This window comes from Mixophyes fleayi, chromosome 5 (assembly GCF_038048845.1).
Source record: "Mixophyes fleayi isolate aMixFle1 chromosome 5, aMixFle1.hap1, whole genome shotgun sequence".
Taxonomy (NCBI): Eukaryota; Metazoa; Chordata; class Amphibia; order Anura; family Limnodynastidae; genus Mixophyes; species Mixophyes fleayi.
Window position 1 is genome coordinate 201,414,028 of NC_134406.1, and position 22,052 is coordinate 201,436,079.

At 40.0% G+C, this 22,052-nt stretch overlaps 1 protein-coding gene across 1 annotated transcript in view; it reads right to left on the reverse strand.

The window, feature by feature from the left end:
- Positions 1-8,163: 8,163 nt before the first annotated feature.
- Positions 8,164-22,052, reverse strand: part of RNMT (RNA guanine-7 methyltransferase) — a 30,764-nt gene continuing 16,875 nt past the window's right edge. The window contains exons 10-13 of the mRNA XM_075213256.1: positions 18,998-19,115; positions 12,634-12,735; positions 12,190-12,223; positions 8,164-9,402 (exon numbers count right to left, since the gene is read on the reverse strand). Coding sequence (XP_075069357.1) covers positions 9,365-9,402; positions 12,190-12,223; positions 12,634-12,735; positions 18,998-19,115 — 292 coding nt within the window. The 3' untranslated portion in view covers positions 8,164-9,364. The remainder of the gene's footprint in view (positions 9,403-12,189; positions 12,224-12,633; positions 12,736-18,997; positions 19,116-22,052) is intronic.

Consider the following 22,052-nt stretch of genomic DNA (forward strand, 5'->3'; position numbering starts at 1 on the left):
TTTGGTGATGATGTACAACAATAATAATCACAACACACACAGCTAATAAACAACTTTATTTAGATGTAGTAACATGAATAATAAAAATTACTAATATCCATATTTAAGTGAGCAGCGAGGTGGCTGGGTAGCTAAGCTACCATTTTAACAGTTAATAATTTCAATTATCCAACAGTATTTTCAATATTCCTTTTTAAATAGTTTGCTAGTTTAGTATTATCATGGGGTATAGCCTGCGGCCCCAGTTGCATTAGAGTCTTTTAATGTTGGAAATGTAATAGGTGACATTGTGAATGTCGCCAATCACACTGATGACACTGTCCACTTTTCACACAATGCAAGTTTTGGCGTTTAGCCTGACAAAAATTTTATGTTGGCAGGTTAAGTGCCGACATTTACAGTCTTAGAAAATTATATACACCACCGACCTACATACATGTATATTCACAAGGGATCATAGCTCATCAAAAAGGGAGTAGAAACTTAGCAGTTTTGATCATCGGGCCCAGCCCAACTCTTTCTCATGAGCTGGGAGTGTAGGCAAGATAAGATAGAAAGATAGATAGATAGATAGATAGATAGATAGATAGATAGATAGGTAGATGGTCCTAGCATTCTGGATAAAAGGTTTTTACCTGTATATATACACATGATAATAATATACTCATTGCATTATTTACTTTTTATTGTTAATGTTTTAACAGCTTGTAAATCATTGAAGAAACCTTTGTCACATTTGTATACATCTACATATATTTTATTAATAATAATTTCCACAAACTGCATTTCTTTAGCAGTAATATGCAAATGATATCATAGCCAGATGAATAATTTCCATATCACTAAATACAGAAAGGAAGTAAAATTGTATATAAATGCAAAGACGTGTATGCATGTTAAATTATGTATTTATTCTGATGTTAATTTCTTGCAATGAACTCTACAACACAAACAAGAACTTGCTTGCTTATTTATCAAGATAGATAAAATACTGTTTATTTGTAGCAATAAAAAAGTCACTCATAGCCACAATTTAAAGCAAAAATATCATGGGGCCCACTATGCAATAGTCAGCTGTCTCTGCGACACTGGCATGGCAAGGGTTAAATCTGAAGGAAAAAAAAAAGTAAAATGTAAACAAAATATTTTAAAACTCATATTCATTATCAATGCTTTATTTAAAAAAATGTGTTCTTGGTTTAAATCTGTTATCACCATCCTGATACGACAGGGTAACCCTTTGGTGTACAGATGGGGTGATGTAGCTCCAGTGCCCCCTTTGCCTATAGTTGCCACATGCACCATGAAGGCCTTTGGTACACTATGGCACGTGTATGTAAGTGTCTTCAATACTCATGACTCACACCCACATACCCCAACGCTTGTTCTGAGACCTTCTCCGTTCTCCACAGAGTAGGGACTCGGAATTTAGGGTGACATGTCTCCAGCACGATATTCCTTAGGCCCTGTACAGGCCAAAATGAAGAAATAAAACCTTTTGCAGGTACATTTCTTCCTTTGATAAATCAACCCCTTAAGCTGTTTTACCTCTATAGTTATTTCTTTCCACTGTTTTTGCACAGTTTGCACATAGTTTCACACCATGGCCCATGGCTTTGCACAGCGAGGTGGAAGGTGACAATTTTAACTTTGGGTTAATTAGTAGGGGATTCTATGTGCACAATGATTGATCAACAATTAGAAATTAACAAACTATTCAAAACCATTACACAAATAATTCACATTTGACTGAGGAAATTTGTCCATTTCTCTGGTGAAATTTGCCATTAAGTGCTCCACATTGAGTTCCTACTAGCATATTTATTCCACCAAGACCTCTCCATTATTGGTTCTGTTCCCTGAAACACACTCTAAAAGGTTCAGTCATACTAACTCCTACTATGGGAAGGCAGCATATGTAGTCAGATCAAGCTGTGGATTTGAGAGGTGATGTTGCCTATAGCAACTAACAGGGGCGGAATGGGCCGAGGGGCAGGGGAGCATGTGTCCCCCAGTCCGGTCATTCACAGCACATTTTGGGCCGCCTTATCAGCAGGGGACGCAACACCTGACCGCCCGTTACCGAAGGACTACACTTTCTATTGACAGAGAGCTTTCTCCCTGCTCAATGTAGCGTCCTGATGTGTAAAAATGAAGTCAGGGCACTGCCAGAACACAGGAGACAAGAGAAGTCAGCACGGAAGCAGCACGAAAGAGGATCAAGAAATCGCAGTAAGAAGTTACAGAAAGTAGACACAGAAAGAAGAAAATGAGAAGCTCAGGAGCAATCAGGTAATTAAATTTGGCGGTGAGAAGAGGGGGCTGGTGAGAAGGAGGGGCTGGTCAGAAGGGGGGGGGGGCATGTAGTATAAGTCTGCCAGCCAGCCCTTGGCAACCAATCAGATCCTAGTTATCATTTATTTAGTACATTCTACAAAATGATAGCTAGAATCTGATTGGTTCCTATAGGCATTATCTCTTTTCACTTTTCAAACCTGCCAGAAACTTGCATCTTGCTACATTTACCCCCTAGAGTGAAAAGGAGAGAAAAGAGGAAGGTGGTTTTTGCTTACCATGGATGGACCAATGTGTAATGTTCTGTATGTAATGGCATTTGCTGTTTTTTTCATCTGTGTCAAAGGGGCTGATTTAATTAGCCACAAGATCCCATAGTAACCTCTCAGCTATGTTTCTACGCAGAAAATACGGTAAGGATAATGTAGTTTTTTTTCACTGGGACAAATGACTATGGTAAAGAAATAGATAATATCTGGATGGGATGGTTGAGAGCTTTTATGCCTCATATACAATTGATATTGAGACCAATTTATAATGTAACCAATAAAAAGACTGATTTACAGTTGGGCCCAGGAAAAGAGACTAAATCCATGTCTGCCAAGAAGGCCTTCCTGTAATATGAAAACTCACTTAGGATTTGTCAGGCTTGGAGCCCCATTTCAACTTTTCATTATGGAAAAAGAACACCTTGGAATTACACTCAACAAAGATTACAACAATTTACCAATTGTTGACTGACAAAGACAAAGACTTATTATATTACTGTGGTTTAGTTTAGTTTAGACCTTACTCAAAGGGAAGTGGTACTTGCAGGAATGCAAAGACTACTTATGGTACACATATTTATGTAGGATGTTTCAAGTAGTGCACCTTTAAAGAACCTATTAAACTATTCTCTTTATTATGTGCTCTGGCTCGTTTCTCCGAGAGCCAAACACACCCAAATTTAGCAGATCCAAGTATTGTGCCGAGCCAGCTCGGTACTTTTGGGCACCCTCAGAATTGAAAACTAGGAAAAACGTCATTGTTACGTCGTCAGATCTCGAGAGTTTTGGCATCTATAAGTACCGCTCTCCACGGTGATCCAGCGCCATTTCACAGAGGGACACAGTAGGGGTAGCACAGTTCTTGCCAGTCTCTAGTGCAGTTGGGCAGCGTCATAGGTAGAAAAGAAAGAGGGGTAGCAGTGTTCTTCAAAGTCTCCAGTGACATTCAGGAGAGCTCCATTGCTAATTGTCATTGCTGAAATAGAAATAATAGGAAGGCGAATCACCAACCCAGTGGGCTGTCACAATCATATAATCTTTAGTTTGCCCAGTTCCGCTAGTCCACATATCTGTGGTTAAGTGTACAGTGGGTAGAATGGCATTTTGTAGCCTAATAATTCAATTTTTACAAACCTTCTGGTAGAGGTGAGGAATAACTTTTCTAGTAAAATGGTGTCTCGACGGAATTTGGCAACGGGGACAGAAGACCTCAAGTAACTGTCTAAAACCAGCTGCATTAATAGTGGATATTGGACGCAGATCTAATACTAGCATAGTCGCCATGGCGTCTGTGATCCACTTTGCGACAGGGTTACAGCTTTCATACTTGCTTCCTCTTGCAAAGGATTGTTTAACAGTCAATTGTTGTAAACTACTAGTAGTCTTCTTCTTGGTCTGCTTCTGGGTTGAAGACCCACCCCCTGCAGCAGGAGCAGCAGCAGTGGGCCTAACGCTCAAGGATTCTTCTGAATAGTCCTGGAGAGACAAGGAATCATCTCGTCCTAGAAACTTGGATGCAGGACTAACTCCAATCACTTGTGAGGATATTGATGATGAAGGTGTTGGGGGTGTAGATTGCAGGTGCTGGGATCTAGCTGAGAGAAGGGAAGTAGTTGATGCTGGACTGCTGGTTGTTATATTTTACCAAAAGTTTCTGATTTTCAAAAAAGCTTTCCATGAATTTGCTTCAAATGGCATAACATTGAGGTTCCTAGATGGTTAAGGTCCCTACCTCTACTGCCTGTGGTTTTACAATGCTACAAATGATCTAGACAACTGTTGCCAGGATTTGGATAAAAATAATTTCACACATAAGAGGTGGATTTTTTTGGTCTTATGTCCAGGCATGACAATGGCCTTCTTCTTAACACTGACAAAAACTGCTAAAGTCTTTGTTTGAAAGAGTATGAAAATAATATTGTGACCTGTGAGGTGGTCAAAAGTGACTGAAAATAACTTGAAATTAGTGTTATTGAGGTTAATAATAATGCAGGGGGGAAAAAAAGCAATATTATGTGAATTTTGTTTTGGTTTGGTTTTGGATTTGTATTAACTTCATGTTTTGGTTTTGGCAAAACTGTCCTCGCGTGTTCTTGGTTTTGGATCTGTATTTTTTAGAAAGATTGCTAAAGTATACTAAAATCACATAATTTTGCTCTTTTTTGTTCCTACATTATTATTCACCTCAATAACACTAATTTCAAGTCAATTCCAGTCAATTTTGAGTACCTCACAAGTAACATTATTATTTTCATACTTTCAAACAAAGACTGCAGCGAGCAACGACAGAAACAAACGGCAGTTCATAGCACATCTAGGAAACATTGCCACACAGCAGTGGCAGAAAAGAAGAGTGGTGCAAGATGGAATTGTCCTTGGGACCTCCCACCCACCCATATATTATAAAGGTTTAACAAGCTCACACAGAAACAGGAGGGGTAGCAGGTACAGTTCAACAAAAAGTTCCACTTTTGTGGCTGAAATGCTTGGTTTATTTGGGGCCCACAAAACAAGCTAACGATAAGCCATTGCCAGCACTTACATCAAAGTACAGAGACTTCTGTAATGGTGGATTCCAGAGGGTATGAATTAGTATTATGTGAGGATGATGTACACAATGATGAAGGTGAGGATGAGGGTGAGGATGATGACAGTGTAGATTATAGGTGCTGGGATCTAGCTGAGATAAGGGAGCTAGCTGATGCTGATATGCTTGTTAATACTTTGGGTAGAATGGCATGATGGCAATTTTATATTTTTCTACAATAAACTTTCACTTTTATTAGGTGTTTTTTTCTTTACATTTTTTGTTGCCGTGACTTAAAACCACTATGCATTTGAACATAGGCTTTAGCAGATGACATAGAGGGATTAGTATCATCATGACTGGTGCCAGCAGCTGCTTGGTGCTCCTGGTCTTCTGTGAACTGATGTGAATCCATATCGATGACACAGAGAAATGTGACTGGAGAGTGACAAGAACACTGCTACTCCTGTTTCTGTGTGAGCAACGGCACTGACTTGAGAGTGACAAGAACAATGTGACTGGAGAGCGACAAGAACACTGCTACCCCTGTTTCTGTATGACCAATGGCACACAGCTGTCACTGGAGACTGATAAGAACACTACCAATCCTCCTGTTTCTGTATGAACAATGGCACAGAGCAATATCACTGAAGACTGATAAGAAGAACACTGCCTTCCCTGCTGTTTAAGTGTGAGTTTGGCACAGTATGGAGACTGCAAAGAACACTGCCACCCCTCCTCTTTCTGTCTTAGTTATGATGCTGGCCGCCTGCACTGGAGACTGCCAAGAACTGCTACCCCTTTTGTGTCTGTCTGTGAAATGGCGCAGTATCTCCGTGGAGGGTGGTACTTCTAGAATCCTATAGTACCTACAATCTCAGCACACTCATACAGTGGCAGCAGGGGATCCAGGGGGAGGGGTGATTGCAGGGGGCTTACTGCCGGCAGCTGCACACTATGTGCAGGTCCGTTCGGCAGAGACAGGTGCGTCTTATACATGGGAGCGCCTTATACATGGGGAAATTCGGTATTTCAGAGTCAGAGTTTGATTTTACAACAGATGAGCTTTTTTTGGTACATGGGTATTCACATTTAATTCTATGAATCACAAATAATATACATGCTACACTATGGTTGGAGCTTTTGTTTTTTGGTTTTATGCCTTAAGAATTAATGAATTAAAATTATATATCATGATATAGCAAACTAAAATGTGAAAACTTCCAAAGGGGTGAATAATTTTTCTAGATACTATAATGTATATTAAAAATAAAGTAAAAATATAACTTCTAACTAGGTATATAAAACAGCCCTATTAATTCATTTGTAAACTCTACTGATAAATTCAGAAATCACACTCTGTATATTGTAAACTGGGTCCCTGGCAGGCAATACAGCTACGGTACTAATATCAACATCATTATCATGCTATGCAGAACTGAGAGGCTATGCAGAAACACTTCAGGCTGGGGAAATGGGCGAGATGTCAGTCCTGGGAATAACTACAACCCGATCCTTTACTGTTATAACAATGTCCACTTTTGACATTTTTTTTCTTTATTCATTTTTGAGTAAACAATCTTCCTGCTCTTGCTCTACCTTCCTCTCAACATTATCATTATTAGAAGAATTAAAACCTTCATTACGCCTTCAAAATTGGATGAATGTACACTTTTGACTACCAATGACAAATACTTTGTTCAGTCATTGAAGGGTGCGTTGTTATATACTTGAAACATTAGTACATAAATGTTTGTGTAAATGCTGCTGTTGTTGTTACCTTTATGTTTGGGTCAACAACAGCAGGAACACTACATAAGGTAATTAAGTCCTTCTGTTGTCTTGGCAACAGTCGGACCAGCTGACGAAAGTGACGTCCCAGTCACTAAGGAGACGGCGGGGACGCTCAGCAGGGTAATAGACGAATCATGGCGGTGCCCATGGCCGCCACGGCTCCTAACAGATATATTGTGTTAGGTTTTTGTAAACAAAACAACTCACCTTTGGTTTCATCTGTCAAGTGACTTCTGCTCCGAAATCTTGCATTTTGTTCAGAAGCAACTTTGTAAACCTAAGCTAGGGCTCTATCCACCTACCCTTCCATGATAATGAAGCTTGCTCATTTTGTTGACTTGGGAGTCATGAACTTAACATTTACTATGTTGATAGAGGCCTGAAAAACAATACTCCATTTGTAAATATATTTCTTACTGTACAATGAGCGTTTTCAGATTGTTTGAAAATTGCCTTACAACCCTTTTCAGACTGAAGAGCAGCTATAATTGCATCTCTAATATTACAGCTTTTTTTTCTCCTTGGAATGATGGTAACACAAGCCTGAATGCTCCAAACCAAACTGCAAATGGTTCTGTTTTTATAGTGATAGTAGCACTTCCCAATGATCAAATAATGAAGTGCACTTGATTAACACCCTGTTTGTAATTACCTTCCTTACTGATACTGGAGCAGTGCAGGTATGCTTACCAATTGTAATGTAAAAAATATATGCATATGCACTTGTGCCCAAGTGGAAGCTGGCACAAGTAGTGTCACAAGAGGTTGCTCTATATTTTTACATTTTAACCATGGTAACCAAAGCCTGGTGTACCAGGAAGGGGCCAGCCAGCCCTACTCATTATGGTGCTGGCACGCACTAGGGGCACGGGGAGATCCGTGCCTTTAGGTATTGTGAGAAATGGGGAATTTTTTTCTTTTTCAGATCCAAGAGGTGACATAGCTCACTTAACACATTGGGCAAATTTGTAAGCTTTACATTTTGTAAAACTCAGGATTGTAGTTTCAGATAGGGCGGTTTTAATTCATGCACTTTGATGTAATTGGCATTTAGTACATCGCAGTTTAGCCACAGCACATGAACACCTGCGCTTTGCTGCTACGCACTTTAGTACATTTTTACCATACTTCATAGCTTTGAGGTATGCAAACAAATTCACTGCAAGATATACATTTGCTTAAATCTCTACTTCTTGTCTCTTCTTTTTTTTTACAGGACAAGTTCAGATTTCCACGAATGACTTTGGTTAAAAACGTGCAAAAGTCAAACCAGAGTAAAAAAAAAAAAAAAAAAAAAAAGTTTATTTTGCAAAGATAACCCGTCAAAGACCAGACAATTGCTCGGAGCCAGGTCCACACATAAATGTATAATTTATACTAAATGCTTTATTGAGGGCATTACAAAGCTTCCAGTGTGGCTGGATTGTATGAGTGTATGCATCTTGATATATTAGTTATATTAAGACACACATGCTACAAAACTCCAAGTGAAAGCACTTGATATTTACCACCTAAAAAAAGAAATATTGTACTAATAGTTATTATTACTATTAGACACTTTATACATCATACCATTCATTAGGCTTAATACCACATCATTGTGTAGTTAATAATTTAATATGTATCCTATAAATAGATCGGTGTAAATAAAAAGTACGTGTTGCCTTTTGTATTGGGTGTATAACTTGCTTGTTTTTTCTGACTTCTGATGGTCTAATTTTAGAGTCCCCATTGTGTTGCCATGGCAACGCTTCAGCTTTCTCAAGAAAACACCATGATCATTCAAGGACAATAAAATGGCAATTTGAATGTGTTCATTCAATGTCTGTGAGAACAGTTTGAACAGGATGGATTCTTAATTTTCATATTCAACTCAAGTAAAAAAAGGTGAATGCCAATTGTTACAATTCCTGACACTAAAGGTGGGTTACTGAACTACATAACCCATGATGCTCAGCCAGCAAGGCTCAACATCTCGAAAACAAAAAGTTTCCCAATACTAAACATATGGTTATATTGAGAGAGAAAAAATCCAAGAGAATATACAGGCATATTTTTTATAGCAGACATTCTAAGCACATTTCAGACATTTAATTACAGTATTATTATTTTTTTTTAAAGTTTAACTACAATAACATTGTTAAAAAAAAATAATCTTTGTATTGGTGACAATTGTATCCTACTATTCCAGAACAGAAAACAGACATGAATATTTTTTTTATACAATTAAATGCAAAACAAAAATTTTGTTTTTTTTGCACACACCAGGCAATATTTTTCTATGTAATCTAGTCTGCACGAAAAGCATTACAAGTTTGCTTAGAAAACACAAAAGATCTTGTTTTCTATATATACACACACAATTAGCCTGTCACAGACAGGCATTTGTAACTGGCACTAAGACATACACAAAGATCAAAACAAATGGGAAAAAAATATAAAAGGATGACCAATTCAGGAGTTCTTAATGCATTTTCAGTCAAGACTGTTTTTCAAATGCAAATAATAAATATATACCTGAAAGAGAAAATGTAAAACATATTAGATATGGAAATTTCTTAGAAATAATTGAAGGTGTTAGAGTATTTACAATAATCAATATGTTTATTTTTACACCTCCAATTGTCAAGTAAATCACAAAATACAAATTGAAGGCATGCAGATTATAACGAGAAGACCAGAGACATTTTAAAGAGAAATCAAAAATAAATTTTGTCATGCCAAATTATTAGCAAACTGTTAACTCTACTGCCTGCCTTATGCTGAAAAGACGTACATCGATTTAATACATTTCTATCCCATCTACCTGTGTGCTGGATATTATGTGGTAGGTTATCAATCTATAGCTTTCTGCACTCACATCTCTATCCCTTCTCAGTCCACTACAATGAAGCTTGGCAGGCAGCAACTACAACTTTCCTTTTTCATGTTTCTGACTAAAAGTTTATTTAAAAAAAAAAAAAAGTTGCTCCAACCCCATGTGTAATTTTGATAAGGATCTCTGGCAGTGGATGGGTTAAAAAGCTAGCACCTCATTTGAAAATAAAAATACAAGAATTTTTTACTTTAATGCACCAGCTTCTAAGTACCACTAGGGGGCGCCAAGAAGAGGGGAGGGGGCATACTTCAAATATCGGGGCCCAGGCCTGCCTTGGTGTTCTAACCTGTCCCCAAGTAGTTGCTGTACTGGGGCCTGAAATTCCTCTTGTGGCCCTTTTAATGCATTTCAAATAAATTGAAGACACAATCCTGTACAACTTATTAAACTGCAATAAAGACTCAACTTTTTCATGTGCATGTATATTTACCCTTTACATAAATGTATTTTATAACCCATTACAAAATGCTGCAGTTTAGGTGTCTTCGAGATCCCATCTTTGAGTAGCAGATCTGTGAAGTTACCCTCATGAAAGATACTGACTGGCTAATGAGGCTGCTCAGTGACAGTTCAGTCACTCAGCAACTGCAACTTCACCGTCAACTGACTTCTTTTTTTCCCAATACAGGCAGGTCAGATTGGGTCCGACTGCTAGCTGTGTGCCTCTGCAAACACAAAACTATAATCATTGCTTCACTTACTAAACCCGGCACAGAATTCCACAATGAATATCACAAACAAATTGTCTAAACAAAATGACATACAAAACTGATCCTGAAGGGAAGGCATTTCTCTATAGCACTTGTATCCAACAAGTGATCAGTCTTTTATGTAAATGACCTGCCAAGTAGCAAAGCGCTACACTGAAATCTTTAGTAACTTTGAAGCTGTCTGCAACTGTTTGATATCTGACCAGATAAGAATAGGAGATATACTGCAAGGTTTAGTTTGCAGCTAGAGCAGCAGGAGTTAAATACAGAAAGCATGTCTGCTTTCCGATTCAATTATATCACATAAAATTAGGCGAGACAGGGATTAGTATTGCTGCCTCGCGGCACAGGGGGTCATGGCTTCCATTTCAACCAGGGAATGATTTGTGTGGACTCTATGCTCTTCCCGTGTTGGGTGGGTTTCCTCGCTCCAGTTTCCTCCCACAGTTCAAAAACGAACTGGTCGGTTAATTGGCTTCTGACCAAATTGACTAGAGAGTGTTTTATGGTATAGAATTTAGACTAAGCTGAGACAGGGACTGATGTGAATAATTTAGCCTAAATCTGGATGTTATTCACACATTCTCCATATGTATTTAGGAGTTAATACCCATATTTTAAAACTATATGCCCGTGCGTATTGAATCGTGTAAGGAAAAATACCTGCAATTTACATTATATTGCAGTGTAAGATGTGTATTCACCATACCATATGAACGTTTATCCGTTATAGCAAATGGACCATGTGAAGCTTTTAAAAATACACGTATTTATGCACATGTAAAAAGCTCTTCACGTGAGAACAAGATTACTCCAGTTTTTAGATCACAATACGATAATAAATGTAGCATACACAAATTGTCAACTTAGTGAAACAAATACGGATTTGTGTACTTGTAATATGCCAGGGGGAGGATTCAGCTGGCGGAAAGAGTATTGTGAAAACTTAATGATACATCATTTTGCTGCCAATTACTATTAGCCTGTGCCTAAATGAAATGTACAGTACGTGAAGACAAAGCACCCAGCGAACTACAAACAAGTTAAAGATACATTTATTCATGTGTAGAGCCTGAAACACTGAATATGAAACACTAATATGTATATAGCATTGCTTTACAACCATAACAAAGAACCATTCGAATTTGCAAAGCACATAGAGAAATTATATTAACTAAATTAAGTTATTCAACCCTCCCAAACCCTTAGTTCATTATTGTAATCTCTAATGCAAATTATTGTTTTCCCCACTGTCAGCTGACATAGTGAATGCCTGAGAAATGGATATAGAAACACATGTTCTCAAGATATTGTGGTGACCTGCTTTAGGCTACACAACCGCACAGCATAAATACTATGAAACATTTAACAACATAAAGAAGAAGAAAATATTTATGAAGCATACACTCAGAAACACATGGGAGAACAAAGATATATATAGAAACTCCAATTAGATAACAAGCTGTACCACTTATGTTCGAAATTGTAGTAAAATCCCATATGTAATACATTCTCATATTCAATATAGCTAGGAAAAAGTTGTTTTTTTTAAAAAAAAAAAAAACTGCAATCAACTGAAATTAGTCTTTTAGTACAGTTTGTACAAAAAAAATGAAATGCGCTAGCAACTTGGCTCCTAAGGCCTGAAACTGTGTGGTACTCAAAACATTTGTATCATCTTATTTTGCCATTTTAACATCTTTAAGAATAACTTACTTGTTGCTTCCCATTCAGATTTGCTTAAGGTTCCCTAAAAGAAAAGGGAAAACATTTATCAACATTACAATTACGAGTTGCTCACGACCGTCACTGAACAATGTCTTCACGGAAGCATATTGCTATGATACAACGATAAAGGTGACTTAAGTGGTTATGTCTGTCCTTAGGGCTTCCCATTTTGAATTTTTATAAATAAATACATAAATGGGGCAGAAAGTTAAATGGGGAGACAATCAAATACAAACAACGAAAATAAAAAAAAAAATAAAAAAGGGAAAAGGAAAGAAATAAATCGAAATGAAAAAACCCCAGAAAAACATCCTTTAAAACAAAAAATAACAATAGTCCTCATAATAGATGGGTGTAGTGTTTTTATAATGTTCTTAACAGTGTGGCATCAGGAATCTAAGCTACAGGAGTATAAACAGGAAAGATACTTACCAACGGGAACCTGGCCTCGCCACTCTCCTTAAGCTTACTAGCATGTTCATAATCCTCCTCCTTTTTGGAGGCTAAACTGGAGTTTGAAGCTGGGGGATATTGCTATAACAAGATAAAGCAGATCAGTTTAAGTTATAACTATAATACAACAGTTACCAGACATGGTGACACTACAAATGTCAGACTGTATGGTCAGCTGTGATAAACCACTCAGACAATAAATATTGCTGTTCTAAAACAATGGAAAGAAAAAAAAAAAAAATCTATATAAAAATTGTATTTTTTTGTAGTTTCTCTTAACTAAATATGCAACATGGAGCTCGGCACATCATTAAATCTAAAAAAGCACAAAAAATAGGATTTTTATATGTTGAATCCTTTTCTCTTAGTTCATTGGGGAAGTTGGGAAACACAGGCAAGTAGTGTGTAGGTGAACACTTTAAGACGTACTAACAGTTCACTTTGGCTTCTCCCCTTCTATATACCTCTCCTGTAAGGCTTCAGTTTATGTTTAACAAAGCCTAAAAGGAGAAAAATAGAAGGAGAAGTGAACAGAAAAGATTAAAGACTGTTATCCTCCTAAATACAAACAAACCAGAATATGTCATACAAAAAGAGAATCCAGAGCGTAAAGATAGGCCGTTTGGTGTCCACCAATGGACTAAGAGAAAATAACAAATATATTTTTCCAGGCATCCATTGGAAGACACAGAGAAACATTGGAGATGTCCCAAAGCTGTCACCATGGTGATAATGCTCAGAAGAAACATTGCAAAGCATTTTTCTCCCAAAACTGGCATCCCTGGATGCAAATACATTGAACTTGTAGAATCTGGTAAAAGTGTGAAAAAAGGGCCAAGTAGTCATCCGACACAGCTTCTCATTCGAGGCAGAATGCAGTGCCGCCCAAGAAGCACTCACCGAGCTGCTGAAGTGAGAAGGCTGATGGACTACAGCTGTAATTCATCTAGCAATAGTAACTTTAGAGGCTGGCCAACCCTCTTATGCATATCAGGGGACCAAAGATAATTAGTCCTGTACATGTCTTGAGCTCTATACACAGACTTGAAAAGTTCTGACCACATCCAAAGAACAAAGAGAGTCCTCGTCCCGACCTACTCTTGACCAGTTCCAGGATGAGAACGTCTTAACTAATGTCGAACCTGGACACCAGCTTAGGTTGGAAGGAAGTTTTAGTCTGAAGAAACGTCCTATTCTCATGGAAAACTACTAGGAGAAAACGTGCAAGACAAGGTTGCTAAATCTGAAACTCTTCTAGCTGTAGAAATAGGCAAAAAGAAAAAGTCTTCCAGGTAACGAATTTCAAATCAACAGAGTCCAAGGTTTAAAAAGGGAAACATTGCAATGGATTAACCACCAAGTTTAGATCCAAAGGAGCCACTGGTAGAACATAAGGAGATTGTACATGACAGTACACCCTGCAAAAACATTTGCACATCCGGCATCAGAGCCTTTTTTTTCTTTATTTTAAAGAAGATGGAAAGAGCAAATACCAGTCTTAGGAGAGCCAAGCAAACTGGCATCCAGCCACTCTTGTAAGTAACCTCGGCAAAAAAAACCAAAAAACTTTTCACACCAGGAAATGTACATCCTTTAGACTAGATCATAATTTTTTGGTGGAAGCATGGTTTGCACCTAACACTCAGACAATCCTTTTGCTCGAAGAATCAAGGCTTCAACAACCACGCTGTTGAAGCCAGTTGTTTTAAACTGTGAAGAAATAGCCTTTGAATTAGCAGGCCTGGTCTGAGCCACAGATACCACAACTGATCAGCAATCATGGGGAGGACATCGGTGTACCAAGCTCTTCGAAACTAACATGGAGCAAGCCGAATGACCGAACTACACTCTCTCTTCACCTTCTTCAAAACCCTCAGAAGCATGGCCAGATAAACCAGGGGGAACTGCCACTGAACAGATACTGCATCAACCAAGACTATTATGAATTTGTCCCTGTTGAACCCCTGTTCCAGGACAAGAGATTCTCAGGCAAAGTCTGGTTGACCCCACTTGTACACAATCTCATGAAACACCTTTGGATGCAGAGACCATACGCCGAGTTAAAGTCTGCCTGCCAATTCTCCAGCCCTAGGATGAAGACCGCCAAGATGACCTGAACGTATTTTTTTTTCGGCTCACTGAAAGAGCTTGCGTGTCTTTCGAATAGCTAGACAACTTCTGGTGCCACCCTGGTGATTGAGGTATGCCACCGCCGTGGCATTATCCAACTATCAGTGTCCTCCACCACAGAAAGTGTTCCATACTGACCAGAGATTGGAACACCGCCCGCATCTCCAACACATTTATTGGAAGCCTGGATTCCTCCAAGGTCCAAAGATCATGAAAGCAGGACATAGAGTTGCCCAACCCTGAAGGCTGGCATTCGTCCCCAGTCTAATCCCAGATTGAGAATGAGTGACCCCTGCAGAGATTCTTTCTGCAGCCATCAAATGAGTTACTGGCGTATCCTTGGGGAAAGACAAATCCCCTAAATGGAAAGACACAGGCGAGATCTGTTCCACTTAGAGAGAAGTTCCAGCTGAAACTCCCATGCATGAAATGGAGCCAACTGGACTGCCTCGAAATTTGATACCATCTTGCACAGAACTTTCATGCAGGAGTGTCAGTCTAACAGCCAACAGATACCTTACCATTCTTTTGTAGGAATGAATCCTGTCCAGTGGCAAGAACACCTTCTATTTGCATGTGTAAAATAGGAGACCCAAAAGGTTATCGCCTGGGACAGACAGATTTAATTAGGATTCCCTGAAGTTTAGAATTCAGCATTCAGACTCAGTAGTTTGTGCTTTCACCTGGGCAAGAGACCGAAGCACCAATGGCGACTGCGCCTTAATGAGAAGATCTTCCATATAGAGAATGATAGTCACTCCTCTGGGCTGCAAAAGCGCCATGATGATCTTGGCAAGACCAAAATGAAAGGCCTGGAACTGGTACTGTTCGAACTGAACGGTGAACCTGAGAAGGGATGGATGTAACATGTAAATGTACATCCTTGATCTCCACAGCAAAGACTCCATCTTGAATTTGGTCAGCCGCAACTGGGTGTTCGAAGATTTGAGTTTCAGAATCTGCCTGAAGGAATACACCAATCTAATTTGATGGTCCGGAAATGGTATAACCATACGTGAAAAAAAAATAAAAAAAATCAGGGAGTGCATGGCTTCTTGCAGAGCAAGGCGCATTTGTCTGACTTGCGTAAATCCCTGTGGTAATAGATCCTCTCTGGTATCTCCCCAGAAGGTTCATCATATATCCCAGGTATGCCTCACCCAGGCATCTGTGTTAGACTGAAACCACTGATATCAGAAAAGGAATAGACGGGGTCCCAGCACAGCGGATCTGGGGTAGGCAGAACGTCCGACATGCCGCTTGCTTGTTACAGACTTGACAGATGGACCTCTAGCAGTCAAGGCCTGCCTCACACGCTGCAACCCATCCCTGGGTGCAAAAGACTGTGCTCTAGAGTGCTGACACCTCGTTCAACCAGAGAAGAAAAACAGAGCGAAACCTGGACACTTTGAAACATTAACAGGAAGAAAAGCATGTTGTCCTCTGGTTGTGTGACTAATGATGTTGTCAAGCTCCAGTCCAACAAGATACCCCCAGAAAAAGGATGCGACTCAGGAGTCTCCTTAGATTCCACTTCATCCTCCCAGGTCTTAAGCTAGAGGTTCCAATGATCAGAGACCGCAGAGGCAGAGATTCTTGCTCCAATCATTCCACATCAAGTGCCGCCTCACCCAAATACTCCATAGCTTTCTAAATTTTCTCCACCTAGGAAAGCTATTGAGATCCCGGTCTGCCAACTAACAAAGCTGTGGAACAATGGTCTTAACAGCTATCCAACAACTTATTTACCCAAGCAAAGGCCAAAGCGGGTCTTAAGGAGGTTCCCACCAACACAAAAATGGACTTAAGGATGTCCTCAACCTTCCGGTCAGTTCCATCCCTAAGCGTGGCTGCACTGGGAATAGTAGTTGCCCTAGACAACTGTGCAATAGATGCATTCACCCTAGGGGGCGTTTCCCATTTTCTAATATCCTCAGAAGGAAGAGAATAACAGTACTGCATACTGCAGCTTACGGGACACCTGTCTGGCGAGTTCAAAGCCTCACCCAACAGCCAGTTGGGAGGAAGAGGGAAAAAGAGTGCTTTTCACCACAGAGAAGGACTGCCATCTCTGGGATGCCCAACACCTGGCGCACAACCCCTATCAGCTCCTCTACCCCACCTGAAGGTCAGGAGTAACATCCTCCCTAAAAGGAATAGTCCTTGCATCTGACCCAACAAGCAAATCACCCTCCTCCTGGGAAGAACAGTCAGAATATGACTCATTCCCAGTTTGGGGCATCACCACACTCCTGCGCTTATGCAAGGAAGATGGCATAGCAGATTCTAGCACCATCTCTAAAGAGGAACAAGCTGTAACCAGACTCTGCACTGAAGCTGCTAGACTTCTGACAGCCACAGGAACTACAGCACCTTGGCCTGCACTTCAGGAACTGGATACTACAAGCTCCTGAAAGAATCAGAGGGAACCCTAGAAGGACCTCCCTCCTGGAAATGGATGAGCTGACCAATCTCAGCCATGGAATTGGCTTGAGACCTATAGCCCAGGCTGGCTGCCTCAGAACCAGAGTCCAGAACCCCTAGATGCACAATGCACCTGGATCTTTAGGCCGACAGGCTGCACACCAAGCTTTTGCACAAGTAAACTTCGTCCACCAGCCCCACACACTTTGTACCTTGCTGGTGGTAGGACAGAAAAGGGTAGTATTAGAGACTAGCAAGGCTTAAGTGCAGGGAGAACGAATACCATTCCCCCTGTCCCCCCAGGGCCCAGAACCAGATTGGTACCCATCCTAAAGGACAGCCCCCTCCACCAATGCAGTGCCTAGTGAGGTCTTACACTAGTACAGTAATCCAAAATACATAAACCTGATGCAGCCACCCCTACCAGCAGCAGAGGCAGCCACTCCTATTGAGAGACAGCCTACCCTGGGGCCCACAATGACTTCATAACAACTCTCCCAGCACTGTGCCATCTGAGGGTTATACTCTCTGCCATGCCGCTGGTTCGTGGTGACATGATCTGTGCTTCTGCAACCACAGCCTAGCAAAACCCGGGAACAGCCTGCTGCAGGCCACAATTCAGCTCCAAGAGAGTGAAATAAATAATTAGACAAAACAGGAAATAAATGAAAAAAAGGCTGCCTAGCAGTCCCAGCTAAGAAAACAGGTCCTGTATCACTGGGCTCTTAAAATAAACTCAGGCCTTAAATGAAAGGTGTATAGAGGGGGGAAGGAGCTATTGTAAGTCTTAAAGTGCTTGCATACCTTGCTCCCTACACTATGCCCCAATGTTTCCCTGTGCCCCCGAATGGTTGCCTGAGGCAAATGGTTTTTCATTAAAAACACCACTATCAATATTGATTACATAATGGTCCTTTTAAATATGGTGATTAATGTGGGGGTATGTCAATAACTTTACTTGTAAGGACCGACGAAACAAAACCATATTATCATCTATATAATTCACATTGATTATTCTAGGACGTATCCTATTATAATAATTAAATACATTACCACTGTAACGTACTATGATGAGCTATTACATAAAGAACATTTAATCTGTAAAGAGATGGTCAGGCAGCTAACTGCCCACTAGAGACAGAGGAGTCAAAATCTGTCAAATGTTTGGAGGCTCTCTACTGCTAAGGAACATTGCAGCGAGCTGGATAACAGGGAAATGAGAAATGGGAACAGATCTAAGAGAGTTATTTCTCTAAAGTAGGTAGGTGGGCAAGGAAAGATATTTAAGGGAATTTACTCTTTAAGAACCAACAAATCGCTATATATCCACCATTATTTATCCCCTTATTTTAAAGGCTTTGAACTAAAATGACCACAAACCTATTTTGTTAATAATTAATTCATAAGTGCTATGATCTAACCACGTGTACCAAAATGGATATTAATAGACTACAGAAAAATGATACACTTATTATATTTCACATATTCCACATGCAGAGTAGGAGAATAATTACCTTTATAATACATGAAGATTATGTCTATGCAGAGAACAGAAACATCTTAAAACTACTAGTAATGTCACTTTGCTCTGCTTTTTTCCCCACAAGCACAATACTGAAAATTAATGAGGAAGCATTTCCTTTGCAGCAAGACTGCTTGAGGCTTTCATTTGAACATATTTCTACATTCCCCCCCCCCCCCCGCCCCCCCACACACCTTTGCCTTACTATTCTAATGACATACTATGCTGTACTGCAATCTTCTCTATTAAACAGGGTTAGCAAATTACCTCCAAAGACTGCATTTTTTTCAGCAACATTTTCTGCTCTTCATTTTTAACCTTCTCTTCGAAAAATTCCTTAAAGGTTTTCTTGTAAATTAGTTTCATATTATATTTTTTGGCCATTCTGCAAAATAAAAAGGTTGGTTTACTTCCATCTATCAATCCTGGCCTATTCTTGCCATTTCCATTTATTCTCATTTGTCTCTTCTCTGAACAAAAAACATATTGAATAAGCACAGTGACATCTAATGGCCATTGAAAGAACTACAATCCTTTTGTAAGGTAATTTTGATACAGGTTACACATTTTGCAGGAAGGAAAACAAAATCAGAGAACCCAAAATGATTGGTTTGCAAACATCCTAAACTACTGGTTAATACCTTAATTTCATCAATGATTGCCAAAATGCAAGTAATGATCATGTAGCACAAATCACTGTGCATTTGAACCCACAACAGAGAGTCTGCTATAGTTGTAGTAGCTATTAGTGCACTCAAACTTGGAGAACATTGCATCTACAAAAGGTACATGCTTAACAAGCCAATCGATCATCTTCTGCACCAACTGTTTTCCTCTTTTTTCATTTCCTCATTTATTTTACTACTGGAAATGAAAATGTTTCAAGTCATGTTTAACAAAGTATGCTGCATAACTGAAAATGGAAAAGACACTAAACCGATGCATTCAACGGTACGGTAGTTTAATTATTATTAGGAAACGAGCAAAATACCTTTATATATGTAAATACTAAAATGTCAAACTGATGCAAAACAAGAGTAAATTATTAATTTTGCTTATTGTTTTTTGTTTTTAACTTTTAGTTTTAATTAGCAGTTGTGAATTACAAACAGGAATTAAATCAGATTTACAAACTGAACTGGAACATGAAACGGCAGAGATGCAATATTGAACACGAAGGGGGGGGGGGGGGGGGGGGGGAAATCGCAAAATAAGGAACATTGAGTATCGGAACAGTCAGTTGCAGCAGGAGAAAGATGGAATAACTGGAGGGGTTAAACAGTGAGGAGGATGGTCAGATTATTCAGGAGGTATTCTGGAGGGTAAAGCCTAGAAGGCTACATGTATAGCCAGGGGGCCCAAATCTGGTGGCATTTATCTTCCCCATCATGCAGGTGGTAGGTGATTTTTTTTCTATACAGGCAATAAACCAAATGAGATTTCAGCAAAGAGACGCTGGGAGGGTCAATCTGCTTCCACAACTTGGCGACCAAAAAGTGCGCCACGGCCAGGATGTAGAAAGCCAACTTTGCTGTGCGAGTGTCAATATCCTGGATAGGGTAACAGAAGAAGGACCATGACCTTGGAAGAGGGAGGAAAGAAGGTACTGGACTTTATCTTTGGGTACGACCACCAGATGTGTAGAAAGGAGCCACCCTTTGTCCACAGCAATCAAGAGAGTTAGTCCGATATATTCTATAGCATTTATCAGGAGTGAGATAAAATCTAAAATAAACTTTATAGTAATTATCTTTTATCAAAGTAGCTGCAGGCTGCTTTTAATCTGATGGTCTCCATCAATCCTCCTTAGGTGGGCCTCTTCCACTCCCTTGTGTCTGTTCCCAGAGTCTAGTATGTCGCCAATGGGCAGTGCTGTAACTAGCCATTTTAGTGCCCTGGGCGAGATAGGGAAGCGGCGCCCCCCATCTAAGTGGGAGTGTCAATTGTCGAGTGGGCGTGGTCAACCTACTGTGGGGGGTGTAGCTAGCTCTTTACAAGTTCTAGACCGCACTGAAACCACCTCCCTCCCCATTCTTCTCGGTCTGGCTTTGTAAGGATCTTTATGTAATAAGCCTCCATAGATCAAAGTACTTTAAATGCAGCTATCACATGCTAGCTGTATAAAAAATGAATTTGTTATTGAAATAAAGCTCACTGAAACAAATTAAAACAAATGTAACAGTACCATCTGTATCACACTGTGCCCTCCATCAGTTTCTTCTTTATCACACCGTGCCATGGAGCCATCTTTATCCCATCGTGCCCCCCTTATCACCATCGCACGAAATGAATATATATATATATATATATATATATATATATATATATATATATATATATATATATATATATATATATACACACACATACACACACACATACACACATACAATATAAAGAGCCTCCTAGTGTCCGCCATACCTTACAGAGAGCATTCCTGTGACCACCATACAATACAGAGAGCATTCCTGTGACCGCCATGCTATACAGAGAGCATTCCTATGACCGCCATACAATACAGAGAGCATTCCTATGACCGCCATACTATACAGAGAGCATTCCTATGACCGCCATACTATACAGAGAGCATTCCTATGACCACCATACAATACAGAGAGCATTCTTGTGACTGCAAAACAGATAAATACCTCACCTGAAATTAATAGACCCTACCATTAAATTAAAAAGCCCCAACAATAAATTTAATTGACCCACCAGCACCCCACAAATAAAATAGTACCCCTTAAATAATTAGGCCCCACCTAAACATTACCATTAAATTAATAGCCTACCTCCCACCCATGTACTAAGACACCTAACCTCCCTACCCTCATATCACACATTAATACATCCCCCCCTTCCCTCACACATTATGGCAGCATACCCCCCCTTCCCTCATAAAGCATAGCAGCATCCCCCCTCCATAATAGCAAGATGCAGCACACATTCCTCCCCTCCATAATAGCAGCACACCCCCCCTCCCTAATAGCAGCTCACATCCCCTCCCTCCATAATAGCAGCTTACATGCCCCTCTCCCCTCCCTCATAGCAACTCACATGCCCACCTCCCTCCATAATAGCAGCTCACATTCCCCCCTCCCCTCCATAATAGCAGCTCACAACCCCCCCTCCCCTCCATAATAGCAGCTCACATCCCCCCCTCTCCCCTCCCTCCATAATAGCAGCTCACATCCCCCCCTCTCCCCTCCCTCCATAATAGCAGCTCACATCCCCCCCCCTCCCCTCCCTCCATAATAGCAGCTCACATCCCCCCCTCCCTCCATTATAGCAACACACATCCCCTTTCCCCTGCTTTGAAACT